Raw genomic sequence first — 18298 nt, forward strand, 5'->3', positions numbered from 1 at the left:
TAAGTTAACAGAAAACAGGGGTCACTTTTTGAGAAAAAAACATAAAAGAGGATGGTTTTATTAAGATATTAAGATGGTATTGGAAAGGTGTGTGTGTGTGTGTGTGTGTGTGTGGGACGGTGGGTTATTTGGGGGGGGGGGGGGGGGGGGGGGGTTCGAATTACCCTGGCAGGAACGATGATAATGTACCATGATTCTATAATATATAATAATAATATTATACCTATAAGGACTTAAAAACTAGTTTGTCGTCCATTATGGTACTTTTTAAATCGCCTATGGTATAACTAGAATATTACTATAATGTTGTATAACTATATTGTGACTTATAGCTTTGCTGTGATATTTCTATTCAATATATTTTATCCTGATATTACAGGATTACTATAGTTCTTTCTCGTGGTGTAAGAGAAGGCCAACAAGCCATCAGCTGAAGGGAATAAATGTAACTATTCTCTAACTATTTTCATGTATGTTTTAGAAAATCTAACAATACTCCAGAAAGTGTGGGAAAAGTTATGGGGGGACTTTTTAGAAAGCGGAGATAATTCAATTATAAAATTTAAGGTGAAATGATGAGTTGCCATAAAGTCACTGCGTGACAGAGGGTGACACTCAGTGTCGTGTGTGTCTTGTTGATGGTTACCACTTCATAATAGTGAAGGAACTCTAATCAGCATCTTGGATACTCCCATAACCCCCCCCCCACACACACACACACACACACACACACAGACACACACACACACACACACACACCACCCCCTCCACCCACCCAGGCAGGCCCCCCTAAAGCAGTCTGAAGCTTATGACGCCTCTAAAGGGTGGGAGTGGAGAAGATTGCATAATGCTCTTCAACATCTCTCCAATAACTTGTGACAGTTGCTGACCTTCTGTCTACTTGCTGTTTTGAAGTTCGTCCTCAGTGCAGGTCAACAGGTGAGACCCCTAAATCCTCTCTTTAATGTATTCATTTTTAGGCAGTAACCTTATTTTATTATTGTTATTATTATTATTATTAGTAGTAGTAGTAGTAGTAGTAGTAGTACTACTAGTAGTAGTTGTAGTTCTTGTTGTTGTTGTAGTGGGTAGTAGTAGCCGTAGTAGTAGTAGTAGTAGTAGTAGTAGCAGCAGCAATAGTAGTAGTAGTGGTAGTAGTAATAGTACTATTATTATTAGTAGTAGTAGTAGTACTACCACTAGTTACGACTATGACTACTAGTAGTAGCCTACTATAGTCTACGCCATGCACACAGTGTAAATGACATCATTGATGAGAGGCATAAGGTGTGGATACTTCATATTTTTTATATTGTAGCCTAATTAACAAACTGGATATCTTGTCTTTTGTCTGTCACGAATAGACAACCTACAGTTACATTTATTTAACAAAAAAAATGAAATAAAATAAAACAAGATTCTGACCTAATTCTGGTGTTAAAAGCCACTGGCAAAAGCATCTTGATAGTTCAACTTCAAGATAACCTCCAACCACAGGAATAAACCACAGATCCTGAGAATTGCCTTATCTGCTGGCCGCAGCACATTGTAAGAGGGATGATACAGCAGGTCTGTGTTTGTAAACTAAACTGCACATGGAGGTGCTCATCAGGTCAACACATGCACATTTGGATCAGCTATTGTTTTGTCTGCATTCGGTGGACTAATCCTTAATGCTTTACTGCTGGGCTATAATTACAGCCAACATTAGAATTCGAAAAATTTGTGAAACTTTTAACAGCGAAGGAAGGGGGAAATAATAGTCTGTGGGTTGCTAATCAAAAGAATTAAATGCACACACCCACATTGTGTTTTATAGAGGATTATTTGATAGCCTACTGCAGTAATCAGCCTGAGCCAATGACGTCTCTGTCAGTCGCACTTGAGCGCCTGCAGAGTGAAGATAAGCAGCAGCAACCTGCCGCACCCTGAGGAGGCACCTACTGCTCTCTGTCGCAAAACTCAACAACTCAGCTGCACTGCTCATACACTTCTAGCACCTCCAAACATTCCCAACCTCGTAAGCTATAATGGGATTTTGGTTTTATGAAATTCAATTTTAAGCGCAATCATACCCCTGTCTACTTCATTTTAAATGTTGTTAGCCTGACTGTGTTGGGGATGATCTATTAGCTTTTCTATGGAAGTTTCTGGAAAAGGCAAAAGTTTCTTGAGGCAAAAGTGGTTATGATGTAACCACCAGCTGTGAATTGGCACACATCCCGAATGTGAATGAGATTACACCGCTCTCTCTTTTTGTAAAATAGCTTTTACAAATATATTGCACAGAGTGAGTCAGGCTTTGAAGTTTTATAAAACAAAGTGACTCTCATCTTGTCGACTCAGAACAGGAACAGCTTCAGTACCATGGCTGCCTTCCTGCACCACTGCCCCTTCCTGAAGTCGGCCCCTAAGCCGGCTTTGAGGAGAACGGGGGCCGCCTTGCTGTCTCTGGCCGACCGATGCCCCATAATTGCTCGCCAGATCAGTGTTAGCGGCCCCCCCTCTCTGGAGACCAAGATGAACGTCTCACCCACCCAGCCACCAAGCCACCGGCCTCCCACAGTGAACCAGAAGAGGCAGTTTGCTCAATCGGCGGCTCTGGTGGCTGTGTCCGTGTCGAAGGACTGTCCCTTCGTCACCTCCCAGATTGGGATTGTCCGGGCCAGTCCTGAGGTACAGGAGGACGTCCATGAACAGTCCAACCCAGGTGGGCAGATAACACAAAACAACATTATGTAGATATAATGATGAATATACAAACACTTCAGCAATTACAGATTCACACAGCTAGTACAGCGATAGTCCAGTGTTGATACTCAACTTCATATCAAATGACTATAATGTGTCACTAAAATGTCTAGTTTCAAGTGATAAATTCAAGTCATAATTGAATTGTCCGAAAAGTAGTGCATAGATATATACTCAATGTCTTAGCTAGGGTTAATGTTAGGATTGGGGTTAATGTTAGAAATAGGGTCAATTTAGTGTTGGGTTTAGGTCTAAAAATGGGGTCAGGGTTAGTTTTTGGTGTTATGTTTAGGCTAAAGTCAAGGTTAGGGTTACATAGTGTGTGGAGATGCATCCAATAGGCAAGTGACACTTTGCTGAACATCTACTTTTTTATCACCTGATAGTTCAGCACTGGGCTATCCAAATAAAGTGTTACCACGGATTTTAACTTCAACAGAGGCAAAGGCATCATACCCTTAAAATCTGTTACTAACTAATATCTAACTGAAGGCAAAGACCCAGGATAGACTAAATGAAAAAAACGTTTGCAGTTTGCAGTAGTTTCACATCCATGGGTCTTCTCTCCTCTTTCACAGGTGTGATAACTTCTCTGCTGAAGGGTCTCAAGGTTTCGATCCTCCCAACATCAGCTCAAACCGACGCTGTCACCCACCTCCTCAAAGACAACATGGGTGAGTTTACAGCGCCAACATGGGCTGCAACCCAACCAAATATTACTCATTTAATTAAAGAGTGCAGTCTGTAAGAATGCATTTACAATGTCTTCACTGATTTCAAGTCAAAACTATCTATTTCCATCTCTGCAGTAGGCCCCAGTTACGACTATGACAGCTTCTTCAGCATGAAGATTGCTGAGAAGAAGGAGGACCACACGTACCGCGTCTTCAAGACGGTGAACCGGAGCGCCAAGGTCTTTCCTTTCGCTGAGGATTACTCTATTTCTGGGAGGGAGGGATCCCAGGTGTCTGTCTGGTGTAGCAACGACTATCTGGGGATGAGTCGGCACCCGCAGGTCCTCAAGGGGATCAGGTAAAATGAGAAAAAAAAAAACCTAGAGCTGAATTTAGCCATTGTACCCTTTATATTTGGATGTTAGAAGTACATGCAGAGCTACGTTTGTTTTCAGTTTCTAGGTTGTCATCATCTGACTTTTTCTGAATATGAGACAATGCTTTCATTCATGACTTAGTTTTCTAGCAGCTAGAAACATTGTTTTACTGGTCTAGACTCAAACACAAGGCCAGTTGAAAGGACTAGGGAATTAGAAAGATTAAGACAGGACTACTTTCATGGCATAGATGAACTGTGGACCTTTGGGTCAGATATACAGATCATATACAGATGTTTTATGTTTTTATTCTGTCCGCCCTCAGAGATGCCCTGGACAGACACGGTGCAGGCGCAGGTGGAACCAGAAATATCTCCGGCACCAGCAACTTCCATGTGGCGCTGGAGCAGGAACTGGCTCAGCTCCACCAGAAGGACGCAGCTCTGGTCTTCTCCTCCTGCTTCGTGGCCAATGACTCCACCCTCTTCACCCTGGCCAAGATGCTGCCAGGTAATCAATGTCTTGTCTTTTAAAAAAAAAACTACAAAAATCTGTTTTCAAATGTTGTTGGTCAATCATGCTGCTCATATCCCAGACAAAGACATTTCAGATTTCATACCCTCTGGGAAAGGTGAACAGCATCTGGTTGTTGATACTGTGAGGGGGGGGGGGGGGGGTCATCTCCATTGGTTTCATGCTGTGTTCACGGTGGTGTGCAGGGTGCGAGATTTATTCTGACGCGGGGAACCACGCCTCGATGATTCAGGGCATCAGGAACAGCGGAGCCAAGCGTTTCATCTTCCGCCATAATGACAGCCGACATCTGGAGGAACTGCTGCGGCGCTCGGACCCCAAGACACCCAAAATTGTGGCATTTGAGACTGTGCACTCGATGGATGGTGAGTACTATGAAACATTGATTTGTATTGATGGTAGAGATTGTTTAGGTTTCGTTTTAGTTTGTTTGCACAAACAATCAGGGGTGTGGCAGAGGTTAACTTAGTCTAGGATATAAGATGAATATGAAGACTTTCTTTTAAAGAAGGAAGCAAAACATTTTTCTGAAGGTGTAACTGACTTTTGTTTATATTGGTGGTTCTTATGATCACCAACTGGAGGCCATAGCTTACCCACCTTTGTATTTACCATTACATAAGTTCATACAATCAATAAAATACTTAAAAAAAAAGAGAAGACAAAAGAAATAGAAACTGGGCAGGTGAGCCAAAGACACCCCAAGGATCTTGTGAAAACCCAGTCTAAAAGAAAACAGAAAAAATGAAGGTGATAAACAAACACACAGTTGAATTGGGTAACAAAACAATTGACATCAGGAACCACAGGCCAAAGTGGTAAATGGGCAAAAAACTTTTCCAATCTGTGGTATAAGTGCCATTAAAATGAAATGTGGTGTCATTTCAGTTTCTGTTGAAAATGGATATTATGTACATTATTTCTACTTAATGACAAAGTCAAATGTTCACAAAGTAATATTCTCTTAATTAATTGCTGATAAGGGGGAAGTGAGCTTCGGAGTTGGTTATATTTCTATAACCTAGAATAATTCAGTCTCCATTAATGATCATTTATTACTGTCTCCCATGGGAGAAACCAGCTTTCCTCCTCAGCCCTATTACACTGATGACAGCTCCATAGAGTAGGAATTGAAATAGATTGAACAGGTGACTGGGTCCATATCTGGGAGGATTTTCTGTTGATAAGGGTACAATTTATCATTTGAAACTGATATCAATACTAATATACAAAGCTCATTTTGATGAAAATGTTGAGACTTCATGTTCTTAAATATTCCAAGTCATAAGAGAATAGCACATGCTAACTCATAAATTCAGTGGCGCTCTCCATGCGTGTTTAACGACACGTCCTCTCCACCTTACACAACAGTGCTATTCACAGCACTCATTTACTTCCATAGTTCACTTGCTGCTGCACATTTCTAATTATACCATTTTATTCCCTGGGGCTTTCAGGTGCCATATGTCCTTTGGAAGAGCTGTGCGATGTAGCTCACCGATATGGAGCGCTGACATTTGTTGATGAAGTTCATGCTGTGGGCCTGTATGGAGCGCATGGAGCTGGAGTGGGCGAGAGGGACAATGTTATGCACAAGATTGACATTGTTTCTGGGACCTTAGGTGAGCAATTTATGAGGAAAGCCACCTCTGTAGCCTTTCTATTTAAAATTTCTGCATACATTAATGTTCCACTTCCATTTTGTTATGAAAGGTTTGATGAAAGAAGTGAAAGGCCACTCCAACTGTGACATGTCGTCTTTTACATCAGTCACACACACTGACATCTCCCTTTGTTGCCACAGCAGTGAATACAGACAGGGCAAGGCAAACGGCTTCAAACAGTCACAGATTAGGCCAAGCCAAGTGGCTCTCCTCTTGGCCAAGGCCCCACTTAAAGCCAATTACTCTAACTGACACTGTCATATTGCCAACATAGGAGCAAAAACTCTCACCAGGCATGACACTGTCCTGATGCAGGTTGACTGAGGGCACGAGAGGAGCTATAGCTCTCATCAGAGGAAGCAGAGGTATTATCAGCTGGGTGCCTGCTCTACTCCCAGTCTGGCCATAGTGATAAAACCTTCACCAGGGAACACATACTGTCAGTGGCTGTACGGTTTTAGGTAGAAGTCCCTGTCAAGTACACATCAAATATAAGCTAACAACCCTTACTTTAATAATGCACAGTGCAAGTCTTAATTTGACAAGCACTGAGAATAAGAAACAAGCTGAAACTAAACTTGCAAATTATGAACTCTCATCCTTTTCACAATATCTTCCAGACACGCAGATGTCAGAATAAGAATATGTTGGGCGTGCATTTAATTGCCTGTTTCCTCACCTCACATACCTACGGAGGAGGATTAGGGCCACATGTGAAAAATGTATTTGAGTTTTGAGTTTAATCTCAGAATTCTGAGAATAAAGTCAGAATTCTGACCTTTTTCGCAGAATAATGACTTTAATCTCCTTCTGTCATTACTGCTCCAGGCAAAGCCTTTGGCTGTGTGGGAGGCTACGTTGCCAGCAGCGCCGCCCTGGTGGACACGGTGCGCTCCTTCGCAGCCGGCTTCATCTTCACCACCTCGCTGCCCCCCATGGTGCTGGCCGGAGCCCTGGAGTCCGTCAGGGTGCTGAGGAGCCCCGAGGGTCAGGTCCTCCGCAGGGCCCACCAGAGGAACGTCAAACACATGAGACAGCTGCTCATGGACGAGGGCCTGCCTGTGGTCAACTGCCCCAGCCACATCATCCCTATTCGGGTATTAAATAGTAGCGCTGCTACCACATTATCTTACTCTACCACCTCCTTATCTTAATGTTGCCTTCTTTTGTGGGTCAGAGCAATATCAACTACAGTAAGCCAGGCAATGATTATAAGACCCAAGTGTCCGTCTATTACTCTCATTACTATCTCATTAGTGCCACAGAGAATGTCATTATTAGAATTATATAATCACATTGCCATTTTGACCTGTTATATATTAGGGAATAACTCTGGCAGTTAACCATTCTAATATTCTACATATATTCTAAATGTCCACAAAACACTTTTACCCATAAGATTAAAGGCATTAAAAATACAAAACATATAATGTATTCTAAACCTCTGGCAGCACACCATTTTGTACCTGCCATGTGAAAAGGTGCAGCCATTTTGATCAGCATCACTGTATAATTGGTCCTCTATAGATCAATAGGTGCAGCATGGGACCAACACTACCACAGTAATGGGTTTGATTCCTACTCGGGCCACCCATACCAACACTTATCGTACTGAATAAAAAGTAAAAACATCCACGTCCATGTCTTCCGTTCACTTTTTGTGTTCATTTCCCAGGTGGGCAACGCTGAGCTCAACACCAAGGTGTGCGACACCCTACTGGAGAGGCACAACATCTACGTCCAGGCCATCAACTACCCCACGGTGCCTCGCGGTGAGGAGCTGCTGCGCCTGGCTCCCTCTCCGCATCACAACCCAGCCATGATGGAGTACTTTGTGGGTGAGTGTGGCCAGCAAACCCCCGTCTGCGGCTTCTCCATAGAAATGAACTCTGTGTTGTTCTGGTAGATGTCCAATCAAGTTAAGTGGGGACAATGGCAGGTGTGCATGATTTATGTTTGTCCTTAGTGTCTCTCTTGGCTTTGTAAGTATATATTGGCCTCTTGGCATCCACTTGTCACCATATACTGCAGTGCAGTAAAATATGACAGTATCTTGTACTGAGAGTGTGGTCCCTCAATGGAAAAACTAATGCCATCAATTGCTAATGCTAGTGTGACCTACTGTGGAACCTTGGAGTATGCTGGCTAAAAACACAAAAGAAAGAAAGAAATAGATAAATGAATATTGGCATTAAATTGTTCATTCTTAAGAAATGTCTCTGTTTCATTGACAGAGAAACTGGTGGAGGTGTGGAAGGAGGCGGGGCTTCTGCTCAGCAGCCCGGCCATGGCTTCCTGCACCTTCTGCCACCGCCCGCTGCACTTTGACCTCATGAGTGAGTGGGAGAAATCCTACTTCGGCAACATGGAGCCACAATACATCACCGTGTCTGCATAATACCAATGTGCAAGTAGATTCTCGACACAAATTACACATATATGAATATGAATTTTATCTTATCAATCGGAAAATCCTAGTTCAGGTGCATTCAGACAAGTACAAATGTATTACTCTTTGATTTAAAATAAGACATTCCTTTCATGTCAGTGATACAAAAATGACTCAATTCTGTGTATTCAATGTATTTATTTATATTTTCCTGTGTTTGCGCTTACTGAAGTGACTTGTGTTGGGTGTAATGGATATGATTAAAGAAAAGTGTGCCCCCTCCCCTTTAAGAGTATAAATCCTGCACATTGGGCACTTTCTAAAATCTCTAATCTAGGTGTGATGTTTGGATTAATTTCTGCTATTTATTTTCATGTGGCATGACTTCCTTCATATCATATAACACAACCATCATGATTTGTTTCCATTTCCAGGACAATATCATTACTGATGTTTCATTAAAACTGAAAAGACATCCACTGCCCAACTTCGATCTTTGAATGTATACAAAATCATTGCAGTAGCGATTTGGTTTAGAACATGGGGAATAATAAAAATTTACATTAAATCCATGATGTTGAAAATCTCTACCATTCAGAATACTCTTCTAATATACAATATTTTGAAGCGCTGTGATTATTAAAATGTGGAATACCATAACAAACAATACTGTCAATACTACAAACCTCATTTGAACTTGGAAGACACAATATAAACCCTGCAAGACGCAATATAAACCCTGCAAGACGCAATATAAACCCTGCATACCGAGCATCACCTCCTATTCAAAGAATGCATACAAACATGTCTTTTAAAACGTTAGGTGATTTCTCCATCATTTGGATAGTTCCTCTTCAACATAATCTTCAGGAATAGGCACTGATATGGCTACATTATGCAAGCTAGGTTGGAGATCTCTTGCGATACGCTGAATATCAACCCTAGTTGACATTGCAGGGGCTGGCTGCTTCACGTTTGACCTTTGCCCTGAGCCTGCGGAGCTCTGCGTTCTCGCTGTCCACCACCAGGCCGCACTCGATCAGCCTCCAGGCCTTACTGAGCTGCTGCTCCCCATAGTGCTGCAGGGCCCCGCGCAGGAAGCACTCCGCCAGGCGCAGCCTCCCCAGACTAGCCTCCACACACTGGATGGTTTGGCCCCTGTGGAGCTCCAGGGCCCGGCTGAAGTCCTCCAGAGCCGGCCCCTCTCTGGAGCTCAGCACCAGGCTGCGGCCTCGCCGACACAAGTCCTCAGCCCAGACCTGGGGGTCGTCAGAGCAGCTGGAGTCGGACCCCCCGTGGTTCTGGATGACTCGGTCCAGGTCGGCTATGGCCCGCTCATGTAAGCCCAGCTGGGCGAGGCAGGCGGCCCGCTGACGGAGGTACTGGAGTTTATGGTTTCCCATTGCTTGCACTGCCACAGTCAGGAGTGTGAGGGCCTGATCCCAGTGGCCGCTTGACGACACAGTGCTGGCCTCCTGAGCTGCTGCCTAGTACAGTACACACATGCAATTAGATTCATAAGCAATTCATAAATTTATTTGTATAAATGCTCCACACCTACAGTACATTAGTGAGATGATAGTAAGATACTGTTGCCCTGTCTTGTATTGTCTCAAAATTGTTGATCGATTTTCTCTTTGTAGTCTCTTTCTGAAATCATGATACAGCATGCATTTTTTACATCTTTTCTGACCTTCCTGTCATGTTGATTATAAGCATATGACACATGTTCATCAGAATGGAGAGGGTCTCCTGCCTTGAGAATCAAATAACTCATAAAGACAGCAGCACTGTGCTGCATTGTGTTCATTTAGCAGCCGTAAAAAAGTCACAGTAACCAGGGGAATAGAAATTGATGAAGGTGTCAATGCCGTTTTTTTTTTTTTACTTTTTAAATTATGTTTTTCATTTAGTTTGCAGAGTGACAAAAGAATTGATATAAGAAGACACCGTGATAAAATCTGATGATAAGAAACAAAGAGAAGAGATGAAATGAATATATTGTGCAGGTGAAATAAGAATGTGGCCCTGTGACAGAATGCCTGGGGCTTAAGAGCATCACTCAAGAGCACAGCTCTCTGTCAATGTGGAGGAGAATGAAGGACGAACACCAAAAAAATATATAGCTTTCTAAAAAAGCCAGGGATTCATTTTCAATAATCTGCTCCCAGTTTAATCATAAAAGTCCTTGCACTGTCGAGGGGAACTATATTTCTTGGATTTCTGTATTTGACTGTCCAAGATGGTAAAATAGCAAAAATGGTAATATTGAATTTGCCATTATATTTTGATATGAACAGTTTATGATAGTTTCCTTTGCATCATTCTTTTCCCTGTCCCTCAGAACAAACTAAAGTCTATGCACATTTTTTCAATCCCATCATGGTCAGCTCAGCAGGTATAGGGGAAAACCCATTTGCTGGTAATGGCAGAATAAAAAACGCTGCAGGGGCCAATAGGAATCTGAAATTTGACCTATTTCTCGCCTATTTCACCTTCAGGGGCTTATAAAAACACCTCACCTCAAAACAAATAAAAGAGACATACAAACAACAACAAAAAATCAAGATACCAAGCCAAGACACAATTGGATTGGATTACAGAAACTAGATGACACTGTAAATAGTGAAACGGGGACGCCAGCACCTAGTCTTACCTGTGCCGTGCGTTTCCGGTGACTGAGAGGGATCAGGGCCAGCAGGAAGTCCAGAGTGGAAGGATCTTTCTCAGCCAGTTTGCTGAGTCTGCGAGCCGCCCCGCGGTAGTTCTGCTGCCAGGCCTCCACCACCCCGACCCGGGCCTGTGCCACTGCCTCCCGGGGCTCCTGGCCAAACACCTGGCTCAGGTGAGCGCCTGCTGCTTTAACCCCACCTGGAGCAGACGGATCATAGCAGCAGGGATAAGGGTCACTGTGCATTTAGAGCACCGGATACAGTGGTTCTTGTTACCAAAGTGGAACCATCATACAGTACAATCCAGTGTTGGGCAGTACAGTAATGTGTTTACTTTTTTCAGTAACAAGTAGTGTAAGGGATTACAACTTCAAATTCTGTAATTACGTTGCAGTTACTAATCTTAGTAACACACTGTTATACTTTAATCCCCCCTTCAAAATTTTCTTTTCTTAAGGACATGTGTGGGCAGGTTTACGTTGGCTATTAGCTAAAAAAGCAAAACCAAAGATGGAGGGTGAGGGTGAGACGCAGCGCGACTTTCAGCAGCTGGAAGTAATCCCATTACTTTGAATTTATCTCAGTCAAGGATGCAAAGAACATTAGGCCTATCGTCCGTTGTAGGCCTAAACGTTTTTCACTTTTCACAGTGAAAAACACAACATCCAATTTTTCAAAGCATCTAATACGGCAAGACAGCAATGTGAAACTCAGGGGAAAATAACCCGCCAGTGCCTACAAAGACCTGCCAAAGTGCCTACTGCCAACAAAACAGAAAGTAATGTAACGACTAATGTAACTAATTACTTCTCCTGTTAAATAAGTAGTCAAGTAATGTGAATACTTGTTAAATGAGTAATAAGTAATTCCGAGTAACTTGCCCAACACTGCTCCTAGGCAGACCAGGTCCAATAACATCAAGGGTCATACTGAGAATTCAAGCAGCAATTTCTGGCAGGGGTTCCCGTCTCACCTTTGGCTAAGAGTATGTCCACATAGAGGAGATGCCATCTGGGGTCTCTGCAGTCGGTCCTCATAAGAGCTCCACCAATTATGAAAGCCTCTCTGAGCTGCTCTTCGTGGCAGGGGATGGCGTTCGCGACCAGGATCTCCGACAGATTGGTCCGGCAGTACTGCTGCAGCCAATCGCAAACCAGTTTCCGCGCCTTGTCCTTGAGTGACAGGATGTCTTTGGTGACTATATCAGTGCTGATCTGAAGCGCTGCCAGGACATCCTGAGTGCATTCCTGTGGGGGGAAAAAGGCAGTTTGACAATCACATTTAAATGGATAATGCACATCACCTTTAAAGCTGCACTAGGCAATATTTTTATGTAAAAATAGATGTGTCTTATCAGCCTAAATCGCAAAGTTTGGTTGCAATAGAGAGAGGAGCATCCCATCCCCCCGATTGAGTTTCTACAGATTCGCCCTATTTGCCCAAATTAAATTCTGGTGTCGGGTATGGGACACTTCTCTGCCCACAGGGAGTGATGAATTGAAACTTAAGCGTGAAATACAAACTCTCTCCTACACAGCAGTGAGCGAACGCTATGTCCAGAGAAAACTGGAGTCACCAAAGTTAGACCTTTTGCCTCTCTCGTCCCTTTGGTATCCTTTGGTGTAAAGCGATCACAGGTTGGTAAACATGAGGTGTTTGATGTGTGTTTGGTGATGCTGTGTGCAGTTTATTGATTTATCACATAATTTCTGAATACTGAAGTTCAAATTTTTGTCTAAAAACAGCAGGTACAAGCTCTGACCTATGATACATTTTTACAACATTTTAAAGTCAGAATACCTTTTGCTGGTTCAGCATGAGAAAGGTGAAGCCTCTTCCACAGAGGGCCTGTATGTGGTTCGGGCGCTCCTTGAGAATGGCACTGAAATCAAAGATGGCTGTCTTTCGTTGACCCAGCAAAGCATAACACCTCGCTCTCTCCAGCAAGGAGTCTGCTGCCTCGCCACCTACAGAAATATCAAATTTGAGTGATCCTATCCTGTATCCTGTATTATTGGCTATTTCCATCCTTCTACAGAAACAAGCAGTAATCTCCAATCTAATTACCCAGTTTAGCTGTATATATTTCGTTTCCACAGAGTCATTTTGTTGTGAATAAAATGGCTATTACAAGGTGATTACATGGTTATTGCAAAGCATTCGCCTTGCACGTGCCATTGTTGCACACAGACATTGACATTTTACTGCTCAGTTTGCTTGGTTAGTAGTTTAATAATATATAGTGAATCTACCTGCCTTGTGTTCAGTATCAAAAGATTCTGTTCTGTGCCCCCCTACTCTTTATCTCTCTAACCTATTCCTCCTATCTAGATCACATTAAAACATATACTGATGACAATATTACCCACATTCATTAAAAAAAGAAGGCTGAATAGTGAAGCCTGAATGAGAATCGAACCATTAAGAAACATCAATATCTCATTAACCAGATTCTAATCACCAGAGGCCATGATAGCGATGGAGAGGTAAGCCACAGCCTCCCTGAGCGCGCTCTCCTCCTTCGTGCCCTCCAGGATGCGTTTGGAGGCGGAGTGGCAGTGTCCCTGCAGCAGGGCCCGGTCCTTCTGATGTGCCACGGCCAACAGGGGGCGCAAGCAGCTGGTGTCGCCACACTGGATCAGCTTTTTCAGCAGCTGGGGGGGGGGGGGGGAACGGACAGGAATGAAATCTTTATACCATTCACTCTAAATGCTGTAAAAGTTAGGGGATAGAGATATTAAAGTCCCCATGAAATGAACTCCCATTACTTTAACTTGCTGGAAAACAGAGTATATTTAATGGTGACCTCATGCTGCACTAGTAGGCGTAACTAAAAATTCCAACCAATAAAACCATCACAGATTTTTGAACAGTCCCGCCCCTCCCATCAAATAAAGCCTTTTCTCTCTTTCTTTAAACCATTGGAATATCAGTCATTCATTGGTTTAGACTTTTGAATGATCCCTCACTGTGTTAGGTCCGCCCCAACATCCTGGTTCAACAGGAAATACATCAAATCAAGGAAGTAAAGATGCCATTTCATGTGGTCTTTCTTGGTTCACTATCATGAGATGAAGATAATGAAGTATTTTTCTCAGGTTCACTCCGTCTTGCTCTTATGCAGTTACTGCCCTTTGGCTTTGTAGCCCTATACATACCTACCTGATTGGCATCGTAAAGGAAGCCCCGATGCAGCTGCAGCAGGGCGAGGCGTGCCAGGATGGGCGCGCGGGGGGTGGCGGGTCCGATGGCCAGCAGTAGCCGGTAGGCCTCCTCCACCCGGCCGAGCTGGTACAAGGCATCTGCCGCCAGGATCTGAGGCCCGTCGGCACTGGGCTGGAGCTCCATCAGCAGCACAGCCAGGGAGTGGACACCACCAGGAGTCCTAATGCACAGACAGGAAAAAACACCAATTCATGTATTCATTCATTGAGGATTGTCACTAGAACAAAGATCATACTGTAAAATGTAATTTGTAATTTTAGTAAGATTATAACCGAGAGTCTAAAAAGAAAACAACTTTGAAAATGTATGATTTTGGCTAGGTAACATGCCAGCTGGTATGTGTGAGACTAAAATGTGTTGTACCCCGCTCTGTTGCTGTCTCTCTTTGGTGGGGCCGGTAGTTGATCCCCCTGCTGGTGCTCCTGGGAGTTTTCGCTGGCACTGGAGCTGGATCTGTGCTCTCCGCTCCCCTCCAGTATGACTCTTCCCTGCTCCAGTAAAACAGTAAACAGCAGCCCTCGGCAGTTCCACGGCACCAGGCAGCGCACCGTCAGCGCCGTGTCCTGAGGCTGCAGCCTGCTGGCCGTCACGTAGTCCAGAGCCGTGAGGTAGTGTGAGCCGCTCATCATGCGGAGGAGGCCCCTGCCACAGAGCGCCCGCACACAGCTGGATGGATGGGGGGCGCTGTGCTCTATCACGGCCTGGAAGTCTTCCAACGCCCCCTTGTGGTCGTCAGAGAGAAGTCGAGCATAGCCGCAAAGCACCTGCACTGTGTTCTGGTAGCTCTGCTGTCCTGGGGCGGCGGCTAGCTGGCTGCAGATGGAGAGGGCCTCTCTGTGTTCCCCTCGGAGGAGGAGGCAGTCGGCCAGCCGAACTCGCAGCTCTCTGCCTCCCCCATCCGGCTCCAAGTGGCACAAAGTCCGTAACTGAGTGATCGCAGGATCCAGGAGCTCGACTCCTTCAGTGGACCGAAGGTCTGGACGGACGAGGACCCTCTCCCTGTAGCCGGACAGGCCTCTCTCTGCCTGCTGGCGAAGATGGTTGCGAGCAGCCCCTCCTGTGCCGTGGTCTGTGAAGAGTTTCTGGAAATGCATCCGGGCAGTGGCAGGGTGGGTCTCGAACGCCTCCCCCAGATCTCTGCATGCCTCCGCAGCTCGCCCGCCTGCTGAGAAGCAAGCAGCTGCTCTACTGGTTAAGAGCCTGGCTCTCCTCTCTGGTGTCTCTTGGACTGGCTTGTCTATACTACTATCTGTCTTTCGCAGAGAATGACTATGTTGCAAGACAACAGCGTATGCCTCCGCACTCTCCCCAAACCTGCCCGTCAAAAACAAATGTGCTGCTTGAAGTTCTTGCACTTCTCTGTCTCCTGGTGAGACAGCCAACAGAAACTCAATCAATTTAGACAAAGACTCTAGGCCTATCTTATCATCCTCATTTGTTCTCAACTCATTGTCAGACATTGCAGAGGGGTGCAGTTGCAATATTTGGTCTGAAAAAGCCTTCACTATTTTGGGCAGGTGCTGAGCTTGTCTGCTCTTCACCAGTGTGACAGTTTCAGCTTTGTTGTTCTGGTAAGCTCTGAGGTAAAGCTTGAGCCCCTTGTTAGTTTGAGGCTCTGAGAACAAGCAGGCCAGGGCGCGAGTCAGTTCCAGCACCGCACGCGTCGAACCCTCCGGATGAGGGCTTCGCTTCCCGTCGAGCAGAGCCGTGCAGCGGGTGAAAATCTCCTCGCAGCCGTGCCTGCCACTCTGAAGGAGAGACTCCATTTTGAAAATGGTGGCTGACATGTTGTTGGGGCTGAGCGTGGATAGAAACACAGCTGCCAGGCCTTTGTTAAGGCCCTCAGCAGCCTGGCTCTCCCCATCGTGGTCAAGCCAACCCTCTAGCGTGGAGATCACCCTACCCAGGCTGCACTTCTCCAGGCCTCGCATGTGGGACACAGTGGAGGCGGCATGAGTCCTGAAGGCGGAGGTGTAGAGGGAGGTAGCCCTCCCCAGCTCTCCAGCCTGGAGGAGCTTGTCTCCGTCCTCGCACAGCTCAGAAACCGCTGCTCCGGGTCGAACGAGAGCGGTCATGGTCAGGCGGCGGGCCTCCTCGCTCTCTCTCCAGCTGCTCACAATGAGGTCAACATAGATGCCGGCTCACTGTTAAAAGAAAGAGCAAGATATGAGGATAAAAGGGAAATTATCAACACTGAACATATTATATCAGTGCAAGTCTCAATATGAGAACTGGAAAGCACTGCATGAGTGTGCAATATGATCATAATCCAAAATTTAAACATATTTTTGCAACGCATAGTAGTACAGCCTTATCAAATATTAATCAAATATTGAAATATTGACATTTTAGGAATTAGCCTGCAGTAATTAGGAATATTGTGTGCCGTTATTATAGCATACATTTAAGTAATTGACCTGATGAGGAATATTATTTTAGCATGGTCAGATTTATGAGGAAACTCTTTCCCCGGATCAGCATACAACATACTGAAGACCTAATATCCCCCCTGTGTCAGAGGATTACTTTCTTTCTGCCCATGTTTCACTTACCTGCTCCTGTTTCTGTTGTGGCTTTTGTTGCCAGCTTGACTAGTGGATCGAGCAAAAACAGGACAAAATACGACTTTTTAATTCTGAATTTCAACTAGGAAACAGCTTATCAGGAGATGGTGTCAGTTCATTTTCTGCTATTGAACTTCCTGAGACCGAGAACAGAAAACCTGTGCCCCATTTTGGTAATTCAATAGCCCTCGGCTCGGCTGAGTGCTACCAAGACAGCACTGTCCGCTCATACAACAAAGCTGCAGCCAAGTAAAAGTTTAACAGGTGTAATAACATAGCAACATGATAAAAACAAACCATAACCTTCACATAACGTTAACTTCATTCGTTATCCTTTCCTCAAGTTGTCGGGGATGTGTTTTGGTGCGCGAGCGCTGCGGGGACCTGTTGTTCTCGTGAGCATGGGTCTGGTTGCCAGTGGAAACCACTAGCGCTCGAGCCCATCGGAAGCAGATAAGAACGCTGCCTCACTTCAACAAATGAAGTTAAACAATAAACCAAAGACTTGCAGAATGTTACATTACTCATTGTTTCACAACTTTACTCGCATTAAAACATAGTAAAAAAATTTTTTAAAAAAAATCGGCGATTCACATTCTAATTACAAAAATGTAACTGTATTCCGTTATCTAAGAATGAATGTATTCTGATTACAAATCCTTGTGAAGAATTAGAGGATTACTTTCGGGAATACTCAGAGGGACACTTAAATAATAAATAGATGGTCTACGTCTTTATAAAACGTGGTAGAGTGTTTGTATGCAAACCTGAAATACATTTCCTGAACTTCCACTATATTTCTTATCTGTATCTGTACCTTTGTACCTCAAATATGGCAAAGAAATCTGACAGTAACTGAAGGAAGTGAGAATAGCACCGAGCCTGGGAAATCCCTTAGCCTACGTTATTAATTAAAGGCTACGTTATTAATTACATTATTTTAATGATTTTTTTAAAATGATTTTTGATGATGAACTGTAACAAAATTGGCCAAAAAGTATTTGTACATGACGTTCGTTTGAAATTTTGGACACTGGAAACAGTTCTTTCTGTGCGCTGTAGACAACACTATATCCAAATTTTATTTTGGCCACGCAAAATATGAACGTCATGAATGTGAATATCATCTACATATAAAAACATATTATTAGAAATGTAGGTTGCCTCTTAGAAATGTAGGTTGCCTATGGGATCTATGAGTCAGTAGCACTGCAGCAGGATGGACAATGCGGGGCAGCTGTGGGCACCGTTCTTTGTGTTCAAGGAGAATTTGCAATTCATGAGATTGGTCTAATCCACCTCAAGGATAAAAGCTAGTCAAGCACGTAGCCTAGCCTACATTTTCTTTGTATGGGGAACAAGTTGTGTGTTGACGACTAGACACCAGCAGCTGCACTTCACACACTCGGACAACACTCCCATCTTGTGGCCAACAACATTTTATTCAC

The 18298-nt window shown here is 44.1% G+C and overlaps 1 protein-coding gene across 1 annotated transcript; it reads left to right on the forward strand.

Moving 5' to 3' along the window:
* The first annotated feature begins 822 nt into the window (after nucleotides 1-822).
* LOC139660274 (5-aminolevulinate synthase, erythroid-specific, mitochondrial-like) lies at nucleotides 823-9063 on the forward strand. Its single transcript, XM_071538364.1, has 10 exons — nucleotides 823-939; nucleotides 2347-2710; nucleotides 3330-3425; nucleotides 3561-3783; nucleotides 4128-4312; nucleotides 4522-4701; nucleotides 5794-5958; nucleotides 6829-7097; nucleotides 7676-7838; nucleotides 8235-9063. The coding sequence occupies exons 2-10, from the start codon at nucleotides 2368-2370 to the stop codon at nucleotides 8396-8398; spliced, it is 1788 nt and encodes a 595-aa protein (XP_071394465.1). The 5' UTR covers nucleotides 823-939; nucleotides 2347-2367; the 3' UTR covers nucleotides 8399-9063.
* The last annotated feature ends 9235 nt before the right edge of the window (nucleotides 9064-18298 follow it).

Source organism: Centroberyx affinis, unplaced genomic scaffold (assembly GCF_046629955.1).
Source record: "Centroberyx affinis isolate AG114_WGS23_722 - 3 ecotype Tasmania unplaced genomic scaffold, CSIRO-AGI_Caff_v1 ptg003264l_1, whole genome shotgun sequence".
NCBI classification, from domain to species: Eukaryota; Metazoa; Chordata; class Actinopteri; order Beryciformes; family Berycidae; genus Centroberyx; species Centroberyx affinis.

Coding starts and splice junctions, on each gene's coding strand:
- LOC139660274 (XM_071538364.1), top strand. CDS start 2,368: ATGGCTGCCTTCCTGCACCACTGCCCCTTCCTGAAGTCGGCCCCTAAG. Junction 3,784..4,127: donor CAGGTCCTCAAGGGGATCAG/GTAAAATGAGAA, acceptor GTCCGCCCTCAG/AGATGCCCTGGACAGACACG. Junction 5,959..6,828: donor CATTGTTTCTGGGACCTTAG/GTGAGCAATTTA, acceptor TTACTGCTCCAG/GCAAAGCCTTTGGCTGTGTG.